At 32.9% G+C, this 23295-nt stretch overlaps 1 protein-coding gene across 1 annotated transcript in view; it reads left to right on the top strand.

The window, feature by feature from the left end:
• The window catches only part of LOC129802828 (serine/threonine-protein phosphatase rdgC), a 73996-nt gene that overhangs the window by 37474 nt on the left and 13227 nt on the right, over positions 1–23295 (top strand). The window contains exons 4-8 of the mRNA XM_055848935.1: positions 1852–1945; positions 2012–2334; positions 13692–13895; positions 13953–14183; positions 20554–20739. Coding sequence (XP_055704910.1) covers positions 1852–1945; positions 2012–2334; positions 13692–13895; positions 13953–14183; positions 20554–20739 — 1038 coding nt within the window. The remainder of the gene's footprint in view (positions 1–1851; positions 1946–2011; positions 2335–13691; positions 13896–13952; positions 14184–20553; positions 20740–23295) is intronic.

Genomic DNA, 23295 nt, shown 5'->3' with positions numbered 1-23295 from the left:
GTAACGGTTCATAACTTATAAATAAAAACACGTAATTACGTGAGGAATGTTTTCTTTCCAATTTATGTCTGGAACTCGGCGTCAAACGCATTTTCCAAAGCATCGAAATGAGATTACACGGAATTTTCCCTTGTGTCGCCTTTCTTAGTCATCGTACTTTTCTAACTGGGCGCTTTTGGGGAATGAGGGTATAGGGTGGTGAAGATAAGCGGATTGGAGGGATGGATTTTGTGAAGTCTTCTTCAGTATTTCGAGACGATTACAAAATACCGAAATCATGGGAACTCAAATTAAGGCGCAAAAAAAGGAGAAAGTTGGGGTGAATATCCACACGCTCGCCGGTTTTTTTTTCGTGCTTACTTCTCCACGATTGAATGGAGTTTCATTGACTCCGGGTTTTGGTATTCTGTGGAATACCATCCGGCGGAAGTGAATTGAATTTTTTTTGTGAGTAGGAAAACTTTAGGCTGAGTCACGTTGTGGACTCAATGGACAAAACACACACACCATCGATTAGCACTTTGTTGAATATCCTGCGGAAAACGGATGAGTTGGGGCAGAATAAAATCATGTCATGGGAGCATATTTTGGTATGTTTTTCCTACTTTATTTTCCTATGTAATATTGGTCAGTCTGACATGCTTTACTACATGGAGAATCCATTTTTCCAGCAAAACACGAAAACCACATCGTCATTTTCGATAGATTTCTTTTGGCAGACAACGAATTTTGCTTTTTTGTGTGAAGGAATTTTAGGACTTTACCATTAAATTTTGGAGGAGACCTCTGAAAAAATGTAACTGCAAAGGAAATAAAAAATCTGTATTTTTCCTCTCAGAGAAAAGAAATATTTTGTAAAAATGTTCGTAAATGTTTGTGAATTCCTATGGGGGAGTTACAAAATGCTTGTGAATCGTAAAACCCACAAACCTGTTCGCAAAAGTTTGTACTTTTTTTTACAAACATTGTTGGTAACCTGATCATTTGACGAACATTTTTTGTACTTTTACAAACATTTGTTCGTAAATGTTCGTAAACACACAAAAAATGTTCGTAAAATTTTGTCATTTGATCGTAAATGTTCGTAAAATGTCCGACAAGAAAACAAACAATTACGAACAAATGACAAAATTTTACGAACATTTTTTTGTGTGTTTACGAACATTTACGAACAAATGTTTGTAAACGTACAAAAATGTTCGTCAAGTGATCATGTTACTAACAATGTTTGTGAAAAAAATACAAACTTTTACGAACATGTTTGAGGGTTATACGATTCACGAGAATTTCGTAACTCCTCCATAGGAATTCATAAACATTTACGAACATTTTTACAAAATATTTTTTTCTGTGTATGTGAAGTTATATAAAAGTTTCATTACATTTGAAAAGGTGTTAAGTTGTCTAAAATGTTATGAATTGTATCACTATTATTATATAAATAATTTTGCAGTATTAATGATATTTATTAAGTTGTAGTGGACAATAATTAGTTATTAATAAATTTATGAGATGTGCATGTTTATTGTTTCCGACATTTTAATTAAAATCCTGATTAAATATTTCCCATAATTATTTTAAGAGGTTGATGTGGTTGTAAACTATATGTTATATAGAATTTTATTGAATTACTAATGGGTTATATATAGTTGGAATTTTATTTGTCTCTCAATAAAAGATGAGTGTAAAATTTTTATAGATTTTGTTTTTGAGAGAATGATTTTTAATAGGTACCTATTACAAATCAATAATCCACGTGTAAATAATTGAAGAATAATCCTGAAGGAAAGTTTGGATGGTGGTATTCTAGGAAATATTTCAAATAATTGATGGAAAATTGACGTTTTTCAGTTGTACAACTTCTTCAATGCTCTACTCACGCACATTCCGGACACCGTTTCTAAGCAGACGGACTCATGCGAAAGCTCCAGGTCATCATCGACAGGTGAGTTAATTTTTGTGGAACTTTCATGGATGTAGGTCAACAGCTGTTGACGGTTTGTTTTTGTAGAGGGAATCGATATGAAGTTCTCAGATGAATCAGATGAGTTGGCAGAAGAGGGAATCAGTGGCCCGGAAAAGCAAGCATATCGTGGGCCTCATATCACATTTCCACTCACGAAGAAGGACCTCGATGCCCTCATAGATCTCTTCCGGAAGAAGAAGTACAACCGCCTCCATCCTAAGTACGTGGCCGGAATTTTGCGGGAGGCCAAGGCGCGCCTTAAGCGCCAACCAAATCTCAATCAAGCCTCCACAGCCATCTCCAAGCAAGTTACCATTTGTGGGGACCTGCACGGGAAACTCGATGATCTCCTTGTCATTTTCCATAAGGTGAGCATCATCTCATCCATTAATTCATGAGAAAAAATCTTGAGAGCTTCCTGCGTGCCATCTCAAGTATCATATTTTTCCCCTTGGAATTTTTTCTCGAGGACTGATTTAAATTCCTCAAGTTCTTGTGTATATACTTGGAGATATGCTTTAAAGAATTATTCCGTAAAGGAGATCATTGCGCACTGAAGGAAAAAATATTATAATCCAATTCGTCGGAGTAATTTGCATTTTTCCAGTAAACAGATGATAGATAGATACTACTACTGAGTCATAGTTGCGGCCATGGTCGGTTTACATACCGACCGCCACAGCTGATTTAAAAACTAGCTAAATTAAATCTCGGGGCTATATAGGAAGATTAAGTACAATATTACCTTAATTAAACCAGTTTTTACTGGTATTTTAGAATTTAGGAAATTTTGAAAACATATTTACAAACAAAAGTTATTGTGCGTTGGGCATAAAAATTTACTGTATAGCAAATAACTGGAGGCTTACAAAAAATATCCTAGATACCTTCAATCTCAATCTTCTACTTTGCAATCATGAAAATAATTTTGGGTAGCTAGGAAAAATTGTTTTCTTTATGGGACACCGGTGTTCCAATCGTCGTTAAAAGGTTAAATTTATTTTATCAAAGGACTTAATATTCCAATTGAGTTCCAATTATTCATTTTTAAAAAATGCTCTCATACGTCAACTTCAATTTACTTGCAAGACAAGAAAGAACCCGTCAAATAATTTTGTCAGATATCTTTAAGATTTCTGCAGAAAATATCTACACCTCTGCCGAAAATCTGCCGAGAAATCTGTAGATATTCCTACGAATTTTGTTTGGGCTGGGGACAAAATTCGTCAGAAATTTTTGCAGATTTTCTGACGAATCCTGGTGCATACTCTGACGAATTTCTGTAGATATTTTGCCGATTTTCTGTAGATTTTTATCTACATTCCAGACTTTCCAGACAGCTGTGTCTGAAAAGATGGAATATTTTTCACTAAAGTTTAAATAAAGAATTCTGCGACGCCGTGTTATAAGTAGAGAATAGTGAAGTGAAAACTTTAAGCAGAGTGTCGAACTAAATTTCGTGTTTTTGTATCATTTCATGGGCGATTTTCAAGAAATTAGTATTTTTGTCTTGAATCTTTTTACTCTTCTAAAATGTTTAATCAGTAATGCTTGTTAAGCAGAGCATACCATTTTCTTTGTAACTTCTACAGTTTCTTGATAAATCAACAATATTTTTGTTGAGACAATGGAGACTATGTAGATTTCTTATGCCGAAATTCTGCCGCAAATCTGCAGATTTTCGGAAGAATTCCTGCCGAAAATCTACAGATTATCAGGCAGAAATTCTGCCGAAAATCTACAGAATTTCTCTAAATGTACTAGAATATACCGTTACAATTCAAAAAACCTCTGAGTAAAATCGGCAGGTAGAGCAATGATTTGACGGGGAATTATCAGATCGAAAAAAACTTGTCCAGATTCATATTAAGAGTAGTTATAAAATAATCGACTCTCGTTTAAAATTTTACAGTTTTTTGTAATATTACTTTTACGCGAACTTTTCAAACAACCATGCAGTTGAAGTCCAAAATGCGCATTAATACAAGAATCATTGAAAAATCCATGTTATTGTTTTTGTAGACTCGAGTAAAGGTCTCTACACATTAGGAGCAATTTTCGTCAAAAATTGCTTTTTTGAAAGAAATTGCCTGCCGTGTGGAAATGTCAAAATTCTGTCAAAAATGCTATTTTTGACGAAAATTGCTTCCAATGTGTAGACCTTACTTGCTCATACCTGCTACTCCTTATTAATAAGAACAAATTTTTTATGTACTGGACCGGTGGCAGCCAAAATCCCGAAAGCCGAAATCCCGAAAGCCAAAATCCCGAATGTTCAAAAATCCTGAAGAGGATGAAATTATATGGAGGAAAATGTTTAGAATAATTTTCCAAGCCACAAAAGATTTCCCTTTGCCTCCAGCAAGCGCGGGCCGAATCGTGGGAGTAGCTGTGACACTTTTAAGAATTCGGGATTTTAGCTTTCGGGATTTTGACCGGGACCCGTACTGGACACACCTACGACTTAAGCAGAGAGACGGCTTTACGTAATTATACTCGAAATAATGATTAGACTACATTCCCATCAGTTTCCCACTAAGCCGTCTCTCGGCTAAAGCCGTAAATCTGTCTAGGGCATTTGCCTCATTTAGATCATTTCAAGAAGTTCAAAACTGATTTTACGTGTCATTTTGTAATTGAATCATGAGTTAGATTTAGATGTTTCACCATGATTCTAAATTGAAACAAGAGGATGATTAAAGTGGACTGAAGCTCGGTGTTTAGTTTCAAAGCAAACCGAGCATGAACAACTTCGTGAGTCAATCCAGAGATCTTCTGCCAAATACGTGATGCTCACCCTGTTTACCCGTTGCATCATGAGGTCTTCCCTTATATGGGGATGGTAGCGATGGTATAGAAAGAGAATCTCAAAATTATAATTTATTGAGCATTGTGCATGAAAAGTTTCTAAGTTTATATGCTAATTTGATTTTTCTAATTTCAATGAAATTTCTTTTGTGAAAAATTCTTGCAAATTTTCCAGTTATGTGAATTGTATTCAAAGTGGGACGTTGAAAGAAATTTCTTAACTATGTAGTGCAACTAATGTGCTCTGCAATGATATTTGGGCAGAAATTTATACAAACAACTTCTGAAAGCGATTGAAAAAAATATTTAATTTAATTTCTTCAGACCACTCAATTTTTTTCCAAGTGCATTTTAAACTTGTGAACCGTGAAATCTGAATGCTGTGAAAAATATTTCATGTCTCAAAATCCATTGATTTGCAGACACGAACATTGGCTTCTCTTGAAATCGCAAGGTCAAAAGGGATGGAAATTCATTTTCGTCTCTTGATTTTTTTATTTCTTATTGAAGTAAATGAAACGAAATATGTGTGAAATATTTATAGTTTATTCTTAACATGTGCACGAAATCACCTGAAAAACATTGTTTCAGCAAGCTGCTAAATGAAATTTCCAGAAAACCATTTTAATTGAAAGCCACAATATTCTCCTGGATTATTTATGACGATATCGTGCCAGTTCCTAAAGCAGACAACAAAATAGATCTGACATGAGAAATTTGTGTACATGGGGATAGATAGAAGCAAATATTTTCTTTTCTTAACCTTTCCCCCATGTCCAAGGCATTGATTGAGGAACGTGCAGAAATTTATATTTGTACTTTTTTGTTGAAAGCAATGTTTCGTTCTTGTTGAAAAGACTTTCTCCTTGTAATTTTCCTCTCGACAATTGATAGTTTGTCAGTTGAAATCGTTCAAATGCTCCCCTCTTCGATACATCGAAATGTACGTTTCCAATAAAAAGAATTTGCTGACAAATAAATGTTACCCAGAAAGGGGATGACTTTTTCTCGCAGCAATTTCATGAGATACAACAGTATCAAGTTTCAATCCTAAAAGGTACTGAACTGCTTCTTTTGAGAAATTTCGGGATACAAAATTCACCCATAACAAAATTTTCCATTATAAGAAATATAAATGAGTTTAGACTTTTTAATCAATGTATTTTTAAAAGTAATAGGATGTATCTTTTGCTTTGGCAATAAATATAAAGTGACAGGACATAATGTAAATAGATTTGCCGAAAAAAATTTTTGGAAATTTTAATTTCTATGTTTTCAATTTGCAAATTACCGAATCTGATATACTTCCCTGATTTTTTTGAGATATTTATAAATTAATAGCAAATGCCAACTAATAGTGGACATAGAAGTTTCAAAGTCGATATCTATAACATTTTAGATTAGACCTATAAAAACAAATTGAAAAAAATGGCATTGTATAAATGAGCAGTAAAAAGTTAAAATTGAGCAGTAAAAAAATTTGAAACAGAGATATTATCGTCCAAATTTTTGTAAAAGGGAAAATAAATGGCTTTTCATTCTATCTGCAACAATTTTAGATGTTAAATGTATAAATAAGACCCATTTTTGTAAAGATTTAGCTTTTTTACTGACCATATTAGATATTTTACTGTTCATTTTTAATTTTTTACTGCCCATTTTGGATTTTTTACTGCTCGTTTGTTTTTTGCATTAAAGAATTAATTTAAGGGGCGAAGCGCAGGGTAAAACACACCACCCCGAAAGACGACCCAGAAATCGTTAAACATTATTTTTCTTGAATTATCGTTTAAGCAAAACTCAAATAAGAATATTGATTAAAACGAGTTATTAGATATCCCTTTAAAACCGTGCAATAAAAGAGAATGATTTTAAATCAATGACGAAAATCAATCATAATTATTAGTTCAAGCGTTTCGCAAATTTCTTTTTAATTTCAATATTTTTATAATAATTAATAATTCACAATCAATTTGCTCCGATTCATAGATATGACTTTAAAAATTTTACAAAATTTTAAAGGAGTAATACAATTGCATTTCGAATAATAATTTATTTTTAATCCATCAAACCTATTGAAACTGAAGCGGACTGGTCAGAGACACCAATACCTTTTGAACGAACTTAAATTTTCCCCAATCGGTTGAGTAATAATGTTCCATAGAGTCTTTTAACTTTTGACTTAAAAAAAAGATGACGTTTTTCGTATTTGTCCGCATAGTCAACTTCTAAGCTACCCCCCGGCCAATTGTTTTTTTATATTAAGTTATTGAAAGAAAACTCATAAATTGATTCCAAACTCAGCTTATACTTCGAATTTCGAAAAAAATATTTAGATGGAAATCTAGTATATTTGTTCCTCTTTACAAGGCGCGCCACAATTGTGATACATCTCGCGTAAAACGGTCTTCAGACTAGAGGTTTATCCCAGTTCCCAAAGGTCTCAAAGTCCTAAATGGCAACCAATTTTATTGCTCTTTCAGAACCTAATAGATCATTTTCCCCTAATAATCCAATCCTAAATTAAATTTTCTAAAATATCTTGACTGATAAGAAATTATAACAGTTAAGCCATATGGTTAAGCCTTAGGTTTGAAACCCGTATAACGGTTACGAGTGCAGAAAAATTACCATACGAATCTGTAGGGTAAAATGAGGTAATTTGAAACCATTTAAAATTTGGGACATTTGAGATTTTTTCAGTGTTACAGAGATTTAACCCTTTAACGACGAGACACTTTTTGCGGACTGAAAATTAACAATAAAAATTAAACTGAGAAACATAATCAATGATAAGTCTTACATCTAACCTTGGAACGTCCAACAGAGTCTGATTTGGTGTATTTAAGTGTATTTAAATTTAAGTAATTTTTCTGACAATACCAATGAATAATATTTTTCGCTTTAATGAAAAATATTACGTATGAGTATTGTAGTTTTTATTGCCAAAAGGGTTTTGTATAAAAAAAATTGGAAGTATAAAAAATAAATAAAATAAATTATGAATTTGGGAATTTACAAATTCGCCATTTTTGAGCTTAAATATTTACTACATAGCAAATAGCTAGAGACTTGCAAAAAATATTCTAAATTCCTTCAACCTTCTACTTTACAATTATGTACAGACATAAGAAAAAAATAATTTTAGGTAGTTAGCAAATATTATTTTCTTTATGGGACACTGGTGTTCCAATCGTCCTTAAAGGGTTAAAAGGAAAAAATCTGTCCCTTTTCTTCTTAATCGTCTTTTTCTTCTATTTTGCGGTCTTTGTTTCCTCTTTGCTCATCTAAAACAGTGAGAAAATCTCAAGTGTCCCAAATTGTTAATGACTCCAAATTACCGCCTTTTACCCTATGTGATTGTGAGAAGGTGGCTTCAACTTCGAAGGCCACCCACCAGAGAGTAGGCTCTAAGCATAACGTCGCTTTTGTAATTTACATTGTTGTAATTTACTCGTCATGCAAATCAATATTTTTGAAAAATGTACGGGGGACTGGGGTACATAAATAATTATCCAGCAAATGAAATTTGTCGTAGCGCATAATTTATGAAAAATGTTTGAATCAGACTGGTAAACATTTCAATGAATAGGGAGAGAGGTGTTTACTTAAAATAAATGGTTTACTCTATATTTTTTTTAAGGAAAATTATAAGACCCCAAAATCTAATTCTATCCCTTGCTAATTCTGCCCTGGTTTCCTCTATTTATATGTTGTATACATGTTACAAGAATTGTTACAAGATAGGTTTCTCAGATTTTCCAAAAATGATTTTGCAGGGATAGGAAATATTTGGGGAGAAATGAAGGTTTTGTCAATGATCCTTAAATGGACTTATGAGAGTCTCTCAGAGATCTCAAGTCATTATCTATAGCCGTTAGCTCTTTGGCTCCTACGAGCGACTAGGCGGACAATTTAATATAAGTTGTCAGAATACTGTCAGAGTATTATATTTGTTAAGCTTATATTATATCTCAAAAATCGAAGTGATTTTAATCTGATGCAGTTGCCTTGCGGTGTACCTCCGAGCGCCAATGTAAATGAATATTCTATTGTATATAACACTAACTTCCAAAACTTTTCTACATTTCCTGGTATCATATTTTTTTAACCGTCCAAAAAATATGATTCTTGGTATGTCTTGTAAATTTTATTAACTGTAATCCCCCGTCTTTTGGGTCAGATGGAATTTTCTTCTGTTGGAAATGTACATATACACGCAAAGTACAATTGGCCCCATTCTTGTCGAATGTCGTGAGATGCTCGTATTTAATTTTGATGATGGGTCTAAATATATTGTACTAAGCTCCGAACCCTATTTGAATGATATTATATTGTGTAAACTGGAATGAGATGATATTAATGTAATTTTCGCCGCTTTACACCCACAATTCATAAATTCCTCCAGCAAAACCATCTGAAAATAATACTTAGCCATAACATTCTTGGCCATATTTTCTCGTATCTTGCACGCGTCTCTTGGGTGGGTGAAGAAAAACCACTAAATGAACGGAAATCGTCTTTTCGTGCGTAAATATTGAATAACATTTTCCACCCTCTGGCAAATGCTGCAGAAGCATTTTATCTCAACAGTCTCAGAAGTATGACCAATATATTTTTTCCCAATTTAAAGAAAGAATATTTCTTTAAATTCGTAAATGTCCCAGACATTATTTGTTTTATTGTAAATCTGCCATAAATTTTGATGAAGCTTTTCAGAATGTTCAGCAGAGCATTCCTAATGACGCGATTTAAAACTTATTCCATGAAATATGTTAAAGTGATGTAGAAAGCATAAAGCGTTAAGATGTGTTGTGCAGATGCTTTTGTAAATTTTGTGCTGAAATAGTTAAGGTAATGTAAACCGCGCTAAACAATGTGGATGTTCCCTGAATAAGCTTAATTTTAATTCACTGAAATTTAGTATTGAGGTGTACAATGTCACTGTGACTGATTTTCACCTTGCATATGCAGACAGGCAATGCATATAATCCCCATGAAAAGGATAATAGAACGACAGGGATCGATTGGAAAATGGATTTCAGTGGCGATTACATTCAATTTACTATTTTCCGCGCAATAATTTATTATTTTTCTCAACTAAAGAATTCATTGGATGAATTATGAGACAATAAAAGTTTAGTACTAATTGCCATATCACAAAAAGCAAAAGCTCATTCTATTTTTAAAGTTCCTCTTCAATGTGGAACTATTGTGAAATAAAAATTACCAACCTTATTCATGTGAAAGTACCAATTCAATTTCTGTGAAAATGCATTTTGCAAATTAAGACTGTCTTTTAGAATTTTATCCTCCAACGCCCGAGAGAGGTGCTTTGAAAAAGACAGCATTCCAAATATTCAGAGGGAGAGACACTTTTCCAAGTATTTGAGCGTAATTTTTAGAATTTCTAAAGTGGGAAAAACTCTTGCTGTTGGTGAGATAACTAGTACACATGACACCAAAACCACAGTATTTTCCAGGTACTTGACTCTGGTACTTCACTGATGAATGCTCTTCCGTGAAAATTGGGTTTCATATTGGGAAAACTTATGGGAAAATTGTTATTTCTCAATGTCAATGTGATATTTGTGATTAAAACATAAAACTTTATACCTTAAATTAAATATGTTGAGAATCAAAATTTAATTTTTAGACTTCACAGATATTTTTTCAAGCTATAAATCTTGAGTAGCAACTCAGAAAACTAAATAGTTGGCCAAAAACTGTAACATCAAAATTACAATTTTATACCCATTTTATAAAATTGCTTCTAAGACAGGATCAGACTTATATATTTCAGAGGGATGTATTTTCACTTTCATAAAAAATACTTTGCTCAGTGTAAATTTTAAGGGAAACGAGAAAAATCCACTGGCTAATTCTACCCTGGTTAATTGTACCCCGGTCTCTGAAAAATATTTCTCATTATTCGAATAGATGGAGGTACTGCGTTCACTGTATTCTAGATGCGAAGAACAATGAAAGCATCATATTGACATTTACATTGATTTTCGAAAAACAATAAATAAAGCAAAAAGCCCAGTTTGTTTACTGTGACCATGTGTATATGTTTATATGTATAGGAATTTAAAATTCTAGGAAATATGATGATTCATATTTCATATTCATTTCATATTCATATGATTGCTTTTTGAACGATAATCCAGTGAGAGAAATACCCCTGAATGAAAGTCTTTTCTACACTGAGAATAAAAAGAGGGTGCGATTAACTTTTTTTCGTCATAACTTTAACACTTTTCGGGTGTAAAAATATATCAACATTTTTTAATGTTAATTTTACACCATTTAAGGGTAAAATCAACATGAGAAAAGGGTAACTTTAACCCATAATACACCTAAAAAGGGTAATATTTACACCGATTTCGGATCAATACTGTAGGGTAAAATTAACATTTCCGAAATGTTATTTTAACTTTTTCGGATTTCTCTCACTGTACCCAGAGCATTCGGTGCACTACATGCCTTTTTCAGTGATAGAAAATGTCAAAATTCATCAACGAGCGTAGTGCACTGAAAGCTCTGGTAGAAAAGAAAAGACTTTTATTCTAGGCTTCTTCTTTCCCACTCGACGATAACCGGTTTATCGTTTGAAAGTTGATATTATTTATGTTCTTTGTTTGTAGAGAAGAACGAATCGACCAAACTTTATGATATAATTGGTATATGTTTATGTAATATTTAAGGGTGTTTTTACGAAATATTTTTTTCTGGGTGTAAATAAATTTATTTCCGAAAAGAATAAGCCTGAATTCATTTCAATAAGTCCATAAGTCTTTATTTTATATATTTTCTGTCAGTTTGATAAAATCTTAAAAATGTGAAGTACTCTGATAAAAATCGCTCGTAAAAGTTTTGTAAAATCTCGTAGCCCCATATAGAAAAGTAACGAGATGTTTGGCTACCCCTGTCGCCATAGGGATTTTTGTAAAATCTTTTCATTTTCAACAAGATATCTTGTTGATACCGGATACTGCACATATTTTACTAATAATATACAAAATCTTGTAAAAATTTTGTCAGTATTCTTTTTTTTATTCACCAAAAAATGACGATTTTGTAGTCGGAAATGGTCTCTAAAGTCCTATTTAACCATTTCCTGCAGACAGCATATCGGCTTATAATTGCTATATATAACAAAAAGCATGAAAATCGTAATTATTATATCCACCAAATTGATAAACAATTTGACAGAAAATATTCCAAGGTAATTTTAAGAGAAAGAGATAAAAATGAAAGAGAAAACGATATATTTTGCAACGCCATCTATTGAGAAATTCCCATGAAAACGAGATTTTGACAAAACTTTTACAATAATTTTGTTAATTAAATTTGGTGGATTCGGTTTTAACAAGAAATCTTGTTGAAAATGAAAAGATTTTACGAAAATCCCTATGGCGACAGGGGTAGCCAAACATCTTGTTACTTTTCCATATAAATTGACTTATTTTACAAATTTTTTACGAGATTATTTACGAGATATTTTTTTCAGAGTACGAAAAACGCACTTAAAAGTTTTGAAGCGCTTGCAAATTTGCTTGTCGTTCCTGTATCTTCGTAACAAGTACACTGAGAAAAAACGGGGGTGCGATAAACTTTTTTTCTTCATAATTTTAACACTTTTTAGGTGTAAAAATATATCAACATTTTTAAATGTTAATTTTACACCTTTTTAAGGGTAGAAATAACATGAAAAAGGGATAACTTTAAGCCCTAATACACCTAAAATATACAATATTTACACCGATTTCGGATGAATACTCCAGGGTAAAATTAACATTTCCGAAATGTTATATTTTAACTTTTTCGGATTTCTCTCAGTGTATCTTTAAAAATACTTAGAATAAGCTTCAGATTTTTTGTATATTGTTAGATAGTTTATCTATCGATTTAGGTAGTAACAAAAAAAATCTTTTTGGATCTTGTAATTCAGTTTCGCTTTTTAAAAACTCAAAATGTATGTACAAAATATGTACAAAATTATGCAAGATATCATAAGGAAATCATGATTTTGGAGGAGTGTAGGTGAGAATAAAGGCATTGTTAATGAGTCTTGAGGCTCACTGGGGAATCTTCTGATAAATATCTAGCCTCTATCTCTAATCGTTTGTCCTCTTGATTTGGTGATACCGCAATGCATAGTCGGACAAATAGCGCTACTTAAAAAAAAATCATTTTAGATTTCCAATATTTTGTTAAATCTACGTGTGAGGAGTCGAAATAATTTTATGACGTAAAATCAGTGTGTATGAGATTGAAATATGCTTTATTCTTTCGTTTTTATAAAATATTCTAAATGAAACACTATCACATATTAATCGGATAGACAGGAATTACACGCTATAAAAGTCTAAGTTCTTTTTTTACAGAGATTAGTAAAAGCTTCTTACTTCGTCATTTGAATAATTTTATTTTGCAATTGCTATATCAGTTTTGCTTTTACAAAACAGATACGACAATTGCTAACGCAAGTAGCGACGCTTTTTAATGCTTCTACTACACATTTGAATGGAACTTTTGTTGTTCAGTTCTCTAAATACTTACCATTCGTTGACAGACTTTCCCGTCTTGCAGAAAAACTGTCTTCAATGGTATTACATAAAAGGGAAAAGTGAACGAGAGCTGCCTTTGAGGTCGGACAGCAATTCCATTGATATTTTTATTAGGTTTTGGTCACAAAAGTTTTGCTATACTTTTTGTGTGTGAATAAATATTTGTTTGAGTGTTGGAGAAATTCTCTACACAAGAATAATCCCACTGGGATAGTTGTTTCTCGTATGATTTATCGTTTTTCATCCTTTCGTTTGTTGAGTGAAATTTATCCCAGAGCAATTGTTCTCAAACCCAGAGATGTATCATTTAATGGGGATTTTACGTGTCTTTTTGTCCTTAACAGAATGGACTTCCATCGCCTGAAAATCCTTATGTGTTCAATGGAGATTTTGTGGATCGTGGGAAGAAGGGTCTGGAAGTGTTTCTGCTGCTCTTGGCATGTGTCATTGTCTATCCTGGTGGTGTTTTCCTCAATCGTGGCAATCATGAGGACTCCGTCATGAATGCCAGGTATGGATTCATCCGAGAAGTGCATCAGAAATACAAGGTATGCACAAGAATTATAAATGCTTCTTCATGATGTTATAACCGATGAACTTTGCAGCACAATGCTGAAAGACTCCTTAAGATGATTGAAGGGGTCTATAGGTGGCTTCCTCTTGGAACCATCGTCAACAATCGCGTCCTTGTGGTTCATGGAGGAATCTCTGATTCAACAGACTTGGACTTGGTGAAGAGTCTCGATCGAGGGAAATATGCCTCGCTCCTGAGACCACCAATAATGGAAGGAAGTGCCCCTGGAGTCGATATGATTGACCGTGTTGAGTGGAAACAGGTATGTCCATATTTGTTCTGGGAAAGTTAGAGGAAAGGGCTTCCTAAGTAAATTTATAAATTCAACAAAGAAGTATATATCTCCTTTTCCATCTTTTCCATGTCAACTTGTAGTATTCCGTAATAAGTGAGACAGTGTAGAACATTGCAAACATTGAATAAGCATTCTTGTGATTATATAAGACTGGAATTTATCAAATTCTATTATGACTTTCTCAAAAGCCAAGTTATAATATTTTCAATTCCCTAACAATGTCTAGATAATAGTTATATTCCTATTATTTTTATTTATTATATTTTTTAAATTATTATTATTATATTATTTTAATTTTGGTGTATGGTATGCAACTGGTCTCCTCCTGACAGATGGTTTAATTTAAGTTAATCTATGTAGCTTTCTCTCCCGAAGTATATGATTTAGCGTTGATTTCCTTAAAACCATAAAATTGTGAGAATTTTCAAAATATTTCTGCATTGGATCATTTTTGAATACCTGAAGTGATGTTTCGAAGAAAGATAATTTTTATCCAGTCCAAGCGTATACAAAGGGTTGGCAATAAAAATGAAGGTTATGTTAATGATCTTCGGGTCAACTTATGGGGGGGGGGGTCGAAAGTTTCAAGTCTGTATCTTTAATCGTTTGACCTCTACGTTTTGGATACAGACTAATGGATCAGACGGACAAAGAGTGTGACATCATTTCTCAGAAATTGATTCTTTTCGAAGTATCTCCGATGAATATTCAAGTTCTACTTGTGCTTGGGAACTTTAACATTTGCAAAAAAAAGTTTATGTAATATGCTATTTTACTTAAATTCCCGAACTAAAGAAATTTTAAAACTACGTTATTTTCTGATTAGGAATAACATTCAGCTTGAAGATTTTTTTTGTCTTTCAATGATTCAAAAAGGCATTTTTAAAACCGTTCTATTGCTTTCGCCACTTCGGCTCTCATCTTATTTTAATTTTCTATTATTTCCATGTTAAAATTCCCGCTGAGAATCTCATGATGAATATCAAAATGTTATAATTATAACGGCTTTTGGAATTTTAATTAAATAAAATCATAGAATTTTTCAAGAATTAATTATTATGTGATACATTACATGCATTTATTATAAAAATGATTACATGAGAGTAAACAATATGGATATATGGACTTGTGAGTGAGAACTATCTAGGACTGCGGCGCAATATACTTTAGAAGTAAGGGCCAAAGGGCGGAGTGGAAAAGAATCGACTAACTTAAGTCAATTGATAGCATTAAATCAACAGACAGAAATGTGAAATTAAATAAAAAAAAGCTTCTTTGTAGGAATTTTTCCAGATAGGATTTTTCTGTCAGCAAAAGATTCTTACTTGAAAATGTAAGCATTTGGGAACGAAGCGTTAAAGCGTAAGCGCATTTTCTAACTTTCACTCTTCAAGTTAGGCAATGTTTGAATGGCAGATTATTTAGAAGGGCAAGGAGGAAAATTCTTTTACATTCACTGCTTACCAAAAGTGTTTATGGATTATTGAAAATGTATTTTATTACAATTTAGTTAAAGTAGAGACTTTCAAATACTGAACTTAAATTTCTGTAGGGGAAGGCTTTCAGGTTACACACTATCTTTTTTTTTACCTCTCGATGGCAATATATTTTAATAGCTAATCTTAATGTCCACATTTGCTAAAAAAAATAGGTCTGATTTATTAAAGGAATATGGGGAAAAGATGAAGTGTTGGAAGCCAGAGTATCTGCGAACTTGAGAGCCTACCCTTATGTTGTAGAAATTTTGTATAAGAATGAGAATATTGCAGCGATTATGACAAGAAAAATTCTTAACGAGTATAATCAGTATAATAATGCCAATATTTTTCTATTTTTTCTATATATATTTTAAATAGAAAATCTGATGAATCTTAAGTTTAAATTAAGAAATTACATTGTGCTTTTCTTAGTTTACTCTTAAAATTTCTTTATCCAGAACTTAAACCGTTAGAGACGAACTTCATATTTTTATTGCAAGGGTAACTCTTACTGTTTGGAGTAAACCGACACTAATTTGGGGTTAGTTACATACACACTTTCCCCAGTATGGATTTATGTAGTTTCCAACTGTTTTATATGCAAAATTGCAATTGAAATAGTAGAGTAAATTTTGATCTTGCTATGTGTCTTGCTCGGTTTCTTACAGAAACTTTCGCTCAAAGTTTATAAATTTAATTTTGCAACCATTCATTAAAGTCCTAATTCACTATACATACTTATTTTAATTAGGTTTCTGTAACTCATTAATTCAGAAGCCAAAGGAGATGGAAGTAACGTAGAGCTGTGCATGAATGCCTCAATGACACTATATCTATTAGGAATGACGTTATTTCGTCGTTTGAGTTAACAATAGTCCTGTCCCTGTTTGCCACTTAAAAGCAAAAACGGATAGAATGATTACGGATCTGAAAGCTGAATTGTTTGATGATTAGATATTGGCAGCTTTGTATAGTTGCAATACGGAATGACCAACCAGCGTGAAAGCCAATGCCCAGGGGCTTATGTAATTCACATACTTGCTCACAAGTATTTACCACCAAGGGACGTCATATCAACGGATGGAGCTCTGTTCAATTTATTAATAGCTTCCCTTCAATGCCTACGAATTTAAATCTTCCTTTTGAGGAAAATTAATTAAACTCACATAAAGACCTGTATAGCAGGCAAAATCAGCTGATTGTGTCACGGACTCAAACAATCGGGCAAATGCAGGAGATGCTATTGAAGGTTTGAATAAAGAACTTCACACTTTGGCATATTTCAAATTAACACGTATCACCAACAGATGGTCAAAAGCTTGTAATAAGCTTATTGTAGTTTATAAGTAAAATGATGGTTTTGTTGGAAATGCAAGTAAAGATTAAAATAATATCGAAATTTTAACTTAAAAATGAGTAATATCGTTTTCAAAATTTAGGGCTATAACCTGTATACTACAAATAAAAGAATACAATTCCTACAGTGATTTACAAAACAGATTAGAAAACTTGTTGCAAGTATGGTCTATTCGACTACTGTTAACCCAGCCGATGATCAATATTTTGCCTTCTTTCCTATGATGCGCGCAAGTTCTTATTCTTAATCGGGAGCTGAATATTTCTATTGCTTTTATTCATGTGAGTGGATAGTCAATTAGGGATGCAAAATGGGTTTAAATGGAGGCCTAGGTACAGCGGTTTTAAGTTACTGCTTCTACTATAAAATAAATGGTTGCGGAAAATTCTGGTTTTCGGAAAGTACTGCACGGTTTTGTAAAGATCTCAAATAGGTATGCAACATTTTAAAACAGCATATCTTAAACTTACATAAAGACTAGGGGAGACTGAGGCAAAAAGTCACAAAACGGATATATATATTTTTTTACTAGTTACCCGAGTGCCCCAGAAATTTCTAATTAGCGCAGTTTTATAGAAAATTTACCGCTCTAAAACTTTGTGAAAGTAATTTTCCTCTATTTTGTAAGGAAATACATTTATAGAGCCGTTTTCTTAAAAGTAATTTTGTGAAGATTCTCAAAAATGCTGAGGGAAATAGTACCAATCATGGGGTATTATCACATTTTTATTCGCTTTATCCATAAATTAAAAAAAAAAAACTAGATGACATACTTTCGGAGATCACTTTTCTCAACATATCTTTGTGTTTCAAATAATTTGTCACGCTTTTTGTCTGTCTGTTCGTCTGTCAGTCTTATCCGTCTGTCTTTCCGGCTGTCGCCAGCTTTGGGGCCCAAATAGTTAGAGATAGAGACTTCCCAAGCAGCAATTTTTTCTTAAAATAGTCTTGTAGAATTCCCTAAGTAAGGCACTATAGAACCAAAAATCTATTTATTTACTTATAACGCTCTTGCTTCCATCACTGAGATTACTATAAGTAAAGTGGCGCACTCTTAAGGATCTTAAGTGCTGCTATAGGAATTTCAACAGAAAATTTTCACTTTAAGTCTTTTAAAAGTGCACTAAAAGACTTGTCTAATACTTGGTTCTATAAGGCAGCTATTTTGCTTCTTGGGTTGGGATCTTTGGGGGATCTTTCATAAGCCGATCCCACATTTCCTTTTCCCACCAAAACCATGTTTTTTTTGGAATTGCTCGAAAACCTGTCGTGCGATTTTTTTTCATTTTTGGATATGTTTTAAAAATTACTCAGGCGGACATTTCGTTCTTATACGAAAGTACCGTTGATTCATTCCTAATAATGGGCTGTAGAGAGCGCATTTCTTAACCGAATTAGGGTTCGGTTCAATTAGGGTAAGTGTGCCAAATTGCGGCGTAGTTGCATGCAAGCGCCAAAATCTCAAGTTTGAAATGTAATATCTTTAATAGAAATTGATTTTTTTCATTCCTTCTTCTTTAGGAGTGTTGCTTAGAACCTTGTAGACAGTTTATCGTCTTTATTTACTTTAAAATTATTCTTAATATATTTTAAAATGAATAAAAATGTAGACATAGCTTTGGTGCCCTATTTCGGACACCGTCATTCTCATATTTCCTTGCCCTTCGGGAATTCTTCCAAAATCTTTTTCTTGTCATTTCGTTTGTCGAAGCTACATTTTTTGTTATTCTTTTGCATTGTATAATCTCTAGAGTATGTAAAAACTAAACATTCATGGAAATTCGAGGAACAAAAAATGTGGCCGAAATTACAAGCTGGTCGGAATTTGGCACACTTACCCTATATTACTTCTAAGAAATTTTGAGCAATATTTTGAGTGATTAATTAATCGGTTCTAATCGTTTCAGGACCGGTAAACGGTAAATAATAAGTACTTATGAGGTATAACAAGTCACGAGTTCGAGCACTTCGCAAAGTTCGTGACGCTTTGCCAACTCTTTTCTGCCTTTCAATCACTCAAAATTTTGGACTTTGATTTACTTATTGTTAATTTTGCTTTCAAGAACTCTAGCTCAAGAGCAGTATATGAAATAAATAAATAATAATTTTTTATAACATTTTTGGCCCTCAAAAAAAAATTTAAATTTACTTTATATATAATTATAATATGAATTATGGTTTTGCATTAAAATTAATACGTTTCTTTGTTAATTTGAATGTGAAACCAGACTTATTCTGTTTAAACCCGTTAAAAACATCTTTTTTGTACTAAGTCCACCTTCTTATAAATAAATAAATCAAGTTCGAATAAGTGGTTGAGAGACAAAACTTGTGGACATTTTAATACATAATTGTCGACAATTAATTAGAGGCGTTATAAAATTTTAATTTATAGTGAGAAAGTTACTTTAAAGTTTTGGAAAGGAAGGTTTATATTGGCATATGTCGTTCTAACCGGAAAGAAAATAGTAGAATGACATTCTTTATTATTCTGCAAACAACTCAGATAAAGATAATTTAATGATAAGTATGAACAAAAACCATTTTCTTTTAATAAAAATTTATTTAAAAATGTTTCTGAATTAATATATGGGACGTTCGCAGTGTTATCACTTTAGTGAAAAATCTAAATTAGAAGATAAAGAACATATTCACTACTGAAAAGTTCGATTTGATATTGTAATTTTTACTATGAAAAATATAATTAAATGTTCAAGGCTCTTTATCTCAAAACACCAACATCTTCAAAAAGGATTACAATCTGCAAGGTGGGGCATGCTTAATAAAAGGTGTTTGTGTACAGAAAATCGTCAATCAAAAAGGTGTTTGAATGAAGTGAAACATTATAGTAGCTGGTGTGACTATAAAGACCCATTGGTACTGTTGGTATTGCAAAGGATTAAGCCACTATGTGAAACTCTGGTTGACATCTCTTTTAGAATTTAACGTTGCATATATATTAATTCTAGTTTAAACATGAATAGGAAGTGTTCAGCAAAAGGGTTTATGGTGAAAACCAAGCAAACACTTGGTCTAAATTACTGGATTCTGCCCTTCTATTCCGAACACTGAATACACTGAATATGTCTCTCGCTTGGAATGCAAAGATAATCTAATTGCATATGGCACAAGTTTCAGTTTGTAGATTTTCTCGTATTATGGCCCATTCCGTTTCACTTGAGTGCACTTTGCCTGAACTTATATTTTCTATTAATCATCCCTGGACTCGGAAGATCAGTTGTCTCGGAGTGCCCTCAATTTGATTACGAAGCTTCATCGTAAATTTCACACAATCTTTCCACTCAATAAAAAGATGTCCTTAACTGTCTTGTTGCGAATGGATGACGATGGGTATAAATCGTAAAGAGGAAAATGAGCATCTCGTGGGGAGCTAAATGTATAATTTCCTCTGGAAGCGCAGAATCCGTGAATAGAGTTTTATTGTCGAGGACGAGGAAAATTGTAAAAGAAAATTGACCAAAAAAATATCTCTTTTCTGCAGGTCTTTGACATTCTCTGGAGTGATCCACAACACAACGAAGGCTGTCGCCCAAATTCTCTAAGAGGTGCCGGAACCTACTTTGGACCGGATGTCACAAAGAACTTCCTGCAGAAGCACAAACTCACCTATATAGTGAGATCGCATGAGTGCAAGCCCGATGGACATGAAATGGTGCACGACGGAAGGGTGAGAATGAGACATATAACTCTCTAGCATAGAGCAATATTGCTCTAGGTGAAATTTTACCAATAGCACAATATTCTCTACATTATTCCACAAAATCCCACTCGATTTATGATGCATTGTCTTACTAATTGCATGCACGTCTGACTGGCTAGCTAGAAGATCCTTCTTACAGCTCTACAATTAATTTTCTCATCATGCAGAAAATTTGCACAGAAACTTAATATTGACAGTTTCATTCCACTACTATTCGTGCTATTCGTAGTTGATTTAGAATAATATTATTTCAAAAAATACGTTTGCATTTGAAACTGCCGCCACTACATCAGTTTTACATTGGAGAGTCAGATTATTCTCGTTTTGTGAAATTTCTCAATTTCAAAATCTGCTGAAAATTGATAATTTTGAAACAAATCAATAGTTTGATAACAAGTTAATAGTACTACACAGCATTTCGCATTCAATTTCTATTGGTATCATCTAGTTTGAGTTTAGGTTTATATTTTGGAATTATTCAGAAACTCAGGAGATTATTTTGCATCTGCAGGACGTAAGTGTTTTTCAGAATTTATGATACAGTAAAAAAACACAAGGATTTGCATTGGTAAAACTACAGAAAAACTCTTACACAAATTTAATAGCTGAAGAACATGACTGTAGTAAAGGGCAATTTAAAAAGAAACTATTTACCCAAGAGTTGTATGTTGAAATTGATGATGCATTGAAAGTTGTCGCTTTCTAATCTAATTCCAGAATTATTTTAAGCAGGGGCCCATCAAGGCTAATAAAAAGTGAAGCTATTTTTCGCTTCTCCTTGTAAAAATTTTGCAGATATTGCACCGCAACCTAAACAAATTTGCTCGTAGTTTTTGTATTATTTCGGCGAACATTATGAAATATGTATTTTTAAATAGTTTAATAGCTAACTTGAGGTATGGGGAGAAGGGGTTATTTTGAGCTGTGGGGCTACAGTCTATTACGTTAAAGCCCAGTTTCCTCTGGAAATATGAGGAAAAAATCATGTATCAATGTAGCCTTACAGTTCAAAGTAGCCCCACCTCACTCTAAAATTTAATTTTCTCAACTTTTGATTTAGACGTAAATTTTATTAAAATCGCAATATTGTTAAAAAAATTAACAAAAAAGAAACTCATTATTTCTTACGTATTATTTATCATCACTTTTATATATAAATCTTAACCATTGAAAACTTTAAAAATGTGCAAACCTAGTATTTTCTTCTCAAATGACACAATTGCAAAATCCCAGCAGCGAAAAGATGCTTTACATAAGTCTTACATGATAGTGCATGTAAGCCTTACTAATCAATATCACTTATGGAGGTTTAACATGATATAACCACACTTTTGTCACCTACGTCAGCCTTACTTGTAAAGCATAAGAATGCTATTGGATGCATTTTTATGGTTTTTAAGGATACCTTACATAAATACACAAGTAAATCCAGTAAAGCTTTTGTAAGCAAATTCTGTAAAACTATGCTAATAAATACATGTAAACCATAAGAATTGCATTCATGTAAAGCATTTCAGAAGACAAAAAATGCTCAAGGTAAGCCTTAAAAAAGGACCAACCTGCTAGATATACGTTAATCTGTTTCTTATGGACGTTTAACATTGTATAACTACTTTTTTGTCACCTAAGTAAGCCTTAAATGTAAGGCCGACGAACTTTGCTTTTCATGAAAAGCATTCACGCTTTTCATCAAAAGCATTCGTATCAAAACTTGAAGTGACTCTCATTATTAGAGAAGTCACTCCAGAACATGATCACATGAATCATATTCATAATCATTCATCTTAATAGTAGGTTTTAGTTAAAAACTAAACTACACTGATGAATAGAAATAAAATATTTCATCTGAACCTTTGTAGCAGGACTCCGGTGTAGCTCGCTTGAATTATATCCTTGAAGCGAATTTATTAGCGAAGAAGGGAAAAACTTACACCATGTTGTATTTATGCCTCAAAGGACAGTGTAAACTTTCATATACGTTATCTTTCTAAGTTTCATGAACGCAAAACATGGTAAAGTTTTAGGACAGTTTACGTGTTGATTAAAAGAAAGCTTTACACCTTACTTTACTTAAGTCTTACATGCTGGTGTAACCTTTCAAATACCTTACTTGTTAATATTACGAAAGCAATACATGGTGAAGCCTTTGTATCATTTGCATATTCATTAAAAGAAAGCCTTACACTGTGACTTACTTATTCCTTACATGACTGTGTCGGTGGCAGCCAAAATCCCGAAAGCCAAAATCCTGAAAGCCAAAATCCCGAGCGCCAAAATTCTGAAAAGGCCAAAATCCCGAAAGCCAAAATCCCGAATTTTAAAAATCCTGAAAGGGACGAAATTATATGGAGGAAAATGTTTAGAGTAATTTTCTAAGACACAGAAGATTACCCTTTGCCTCCAGCAAGCGCGGATGCAATCGTGGGAGTAGCTGTGACATTTTTAAGAATTCGAGATTTTGGCCCATTTGGTATTTTGGTTTTCAGGATTTTGGCTTTCGGGATTTTGACCGGGACCCGACTG

Source organism: Phlebotomus papatasi, chromosome 2, assembly GCF_024763615.1.
Source record: "Phlebotomus papatasi isolate M1 chromosome 2, Ppap_2.1, whole genome shotgun sequence".
Classification (NCBI taxonomy): domain Eukaryota; kingdom Metazoa; phylum Arthropoda; class Insecta; order Diptera; family Psychodidae; genus Phlebotomus; species Phlebotomus papatasi.
The sequence above is the reverse complement of the archived record's forward strand: the minus strand, read 5'-3'. Positions and strand labels throughout refer to the sequence as shown.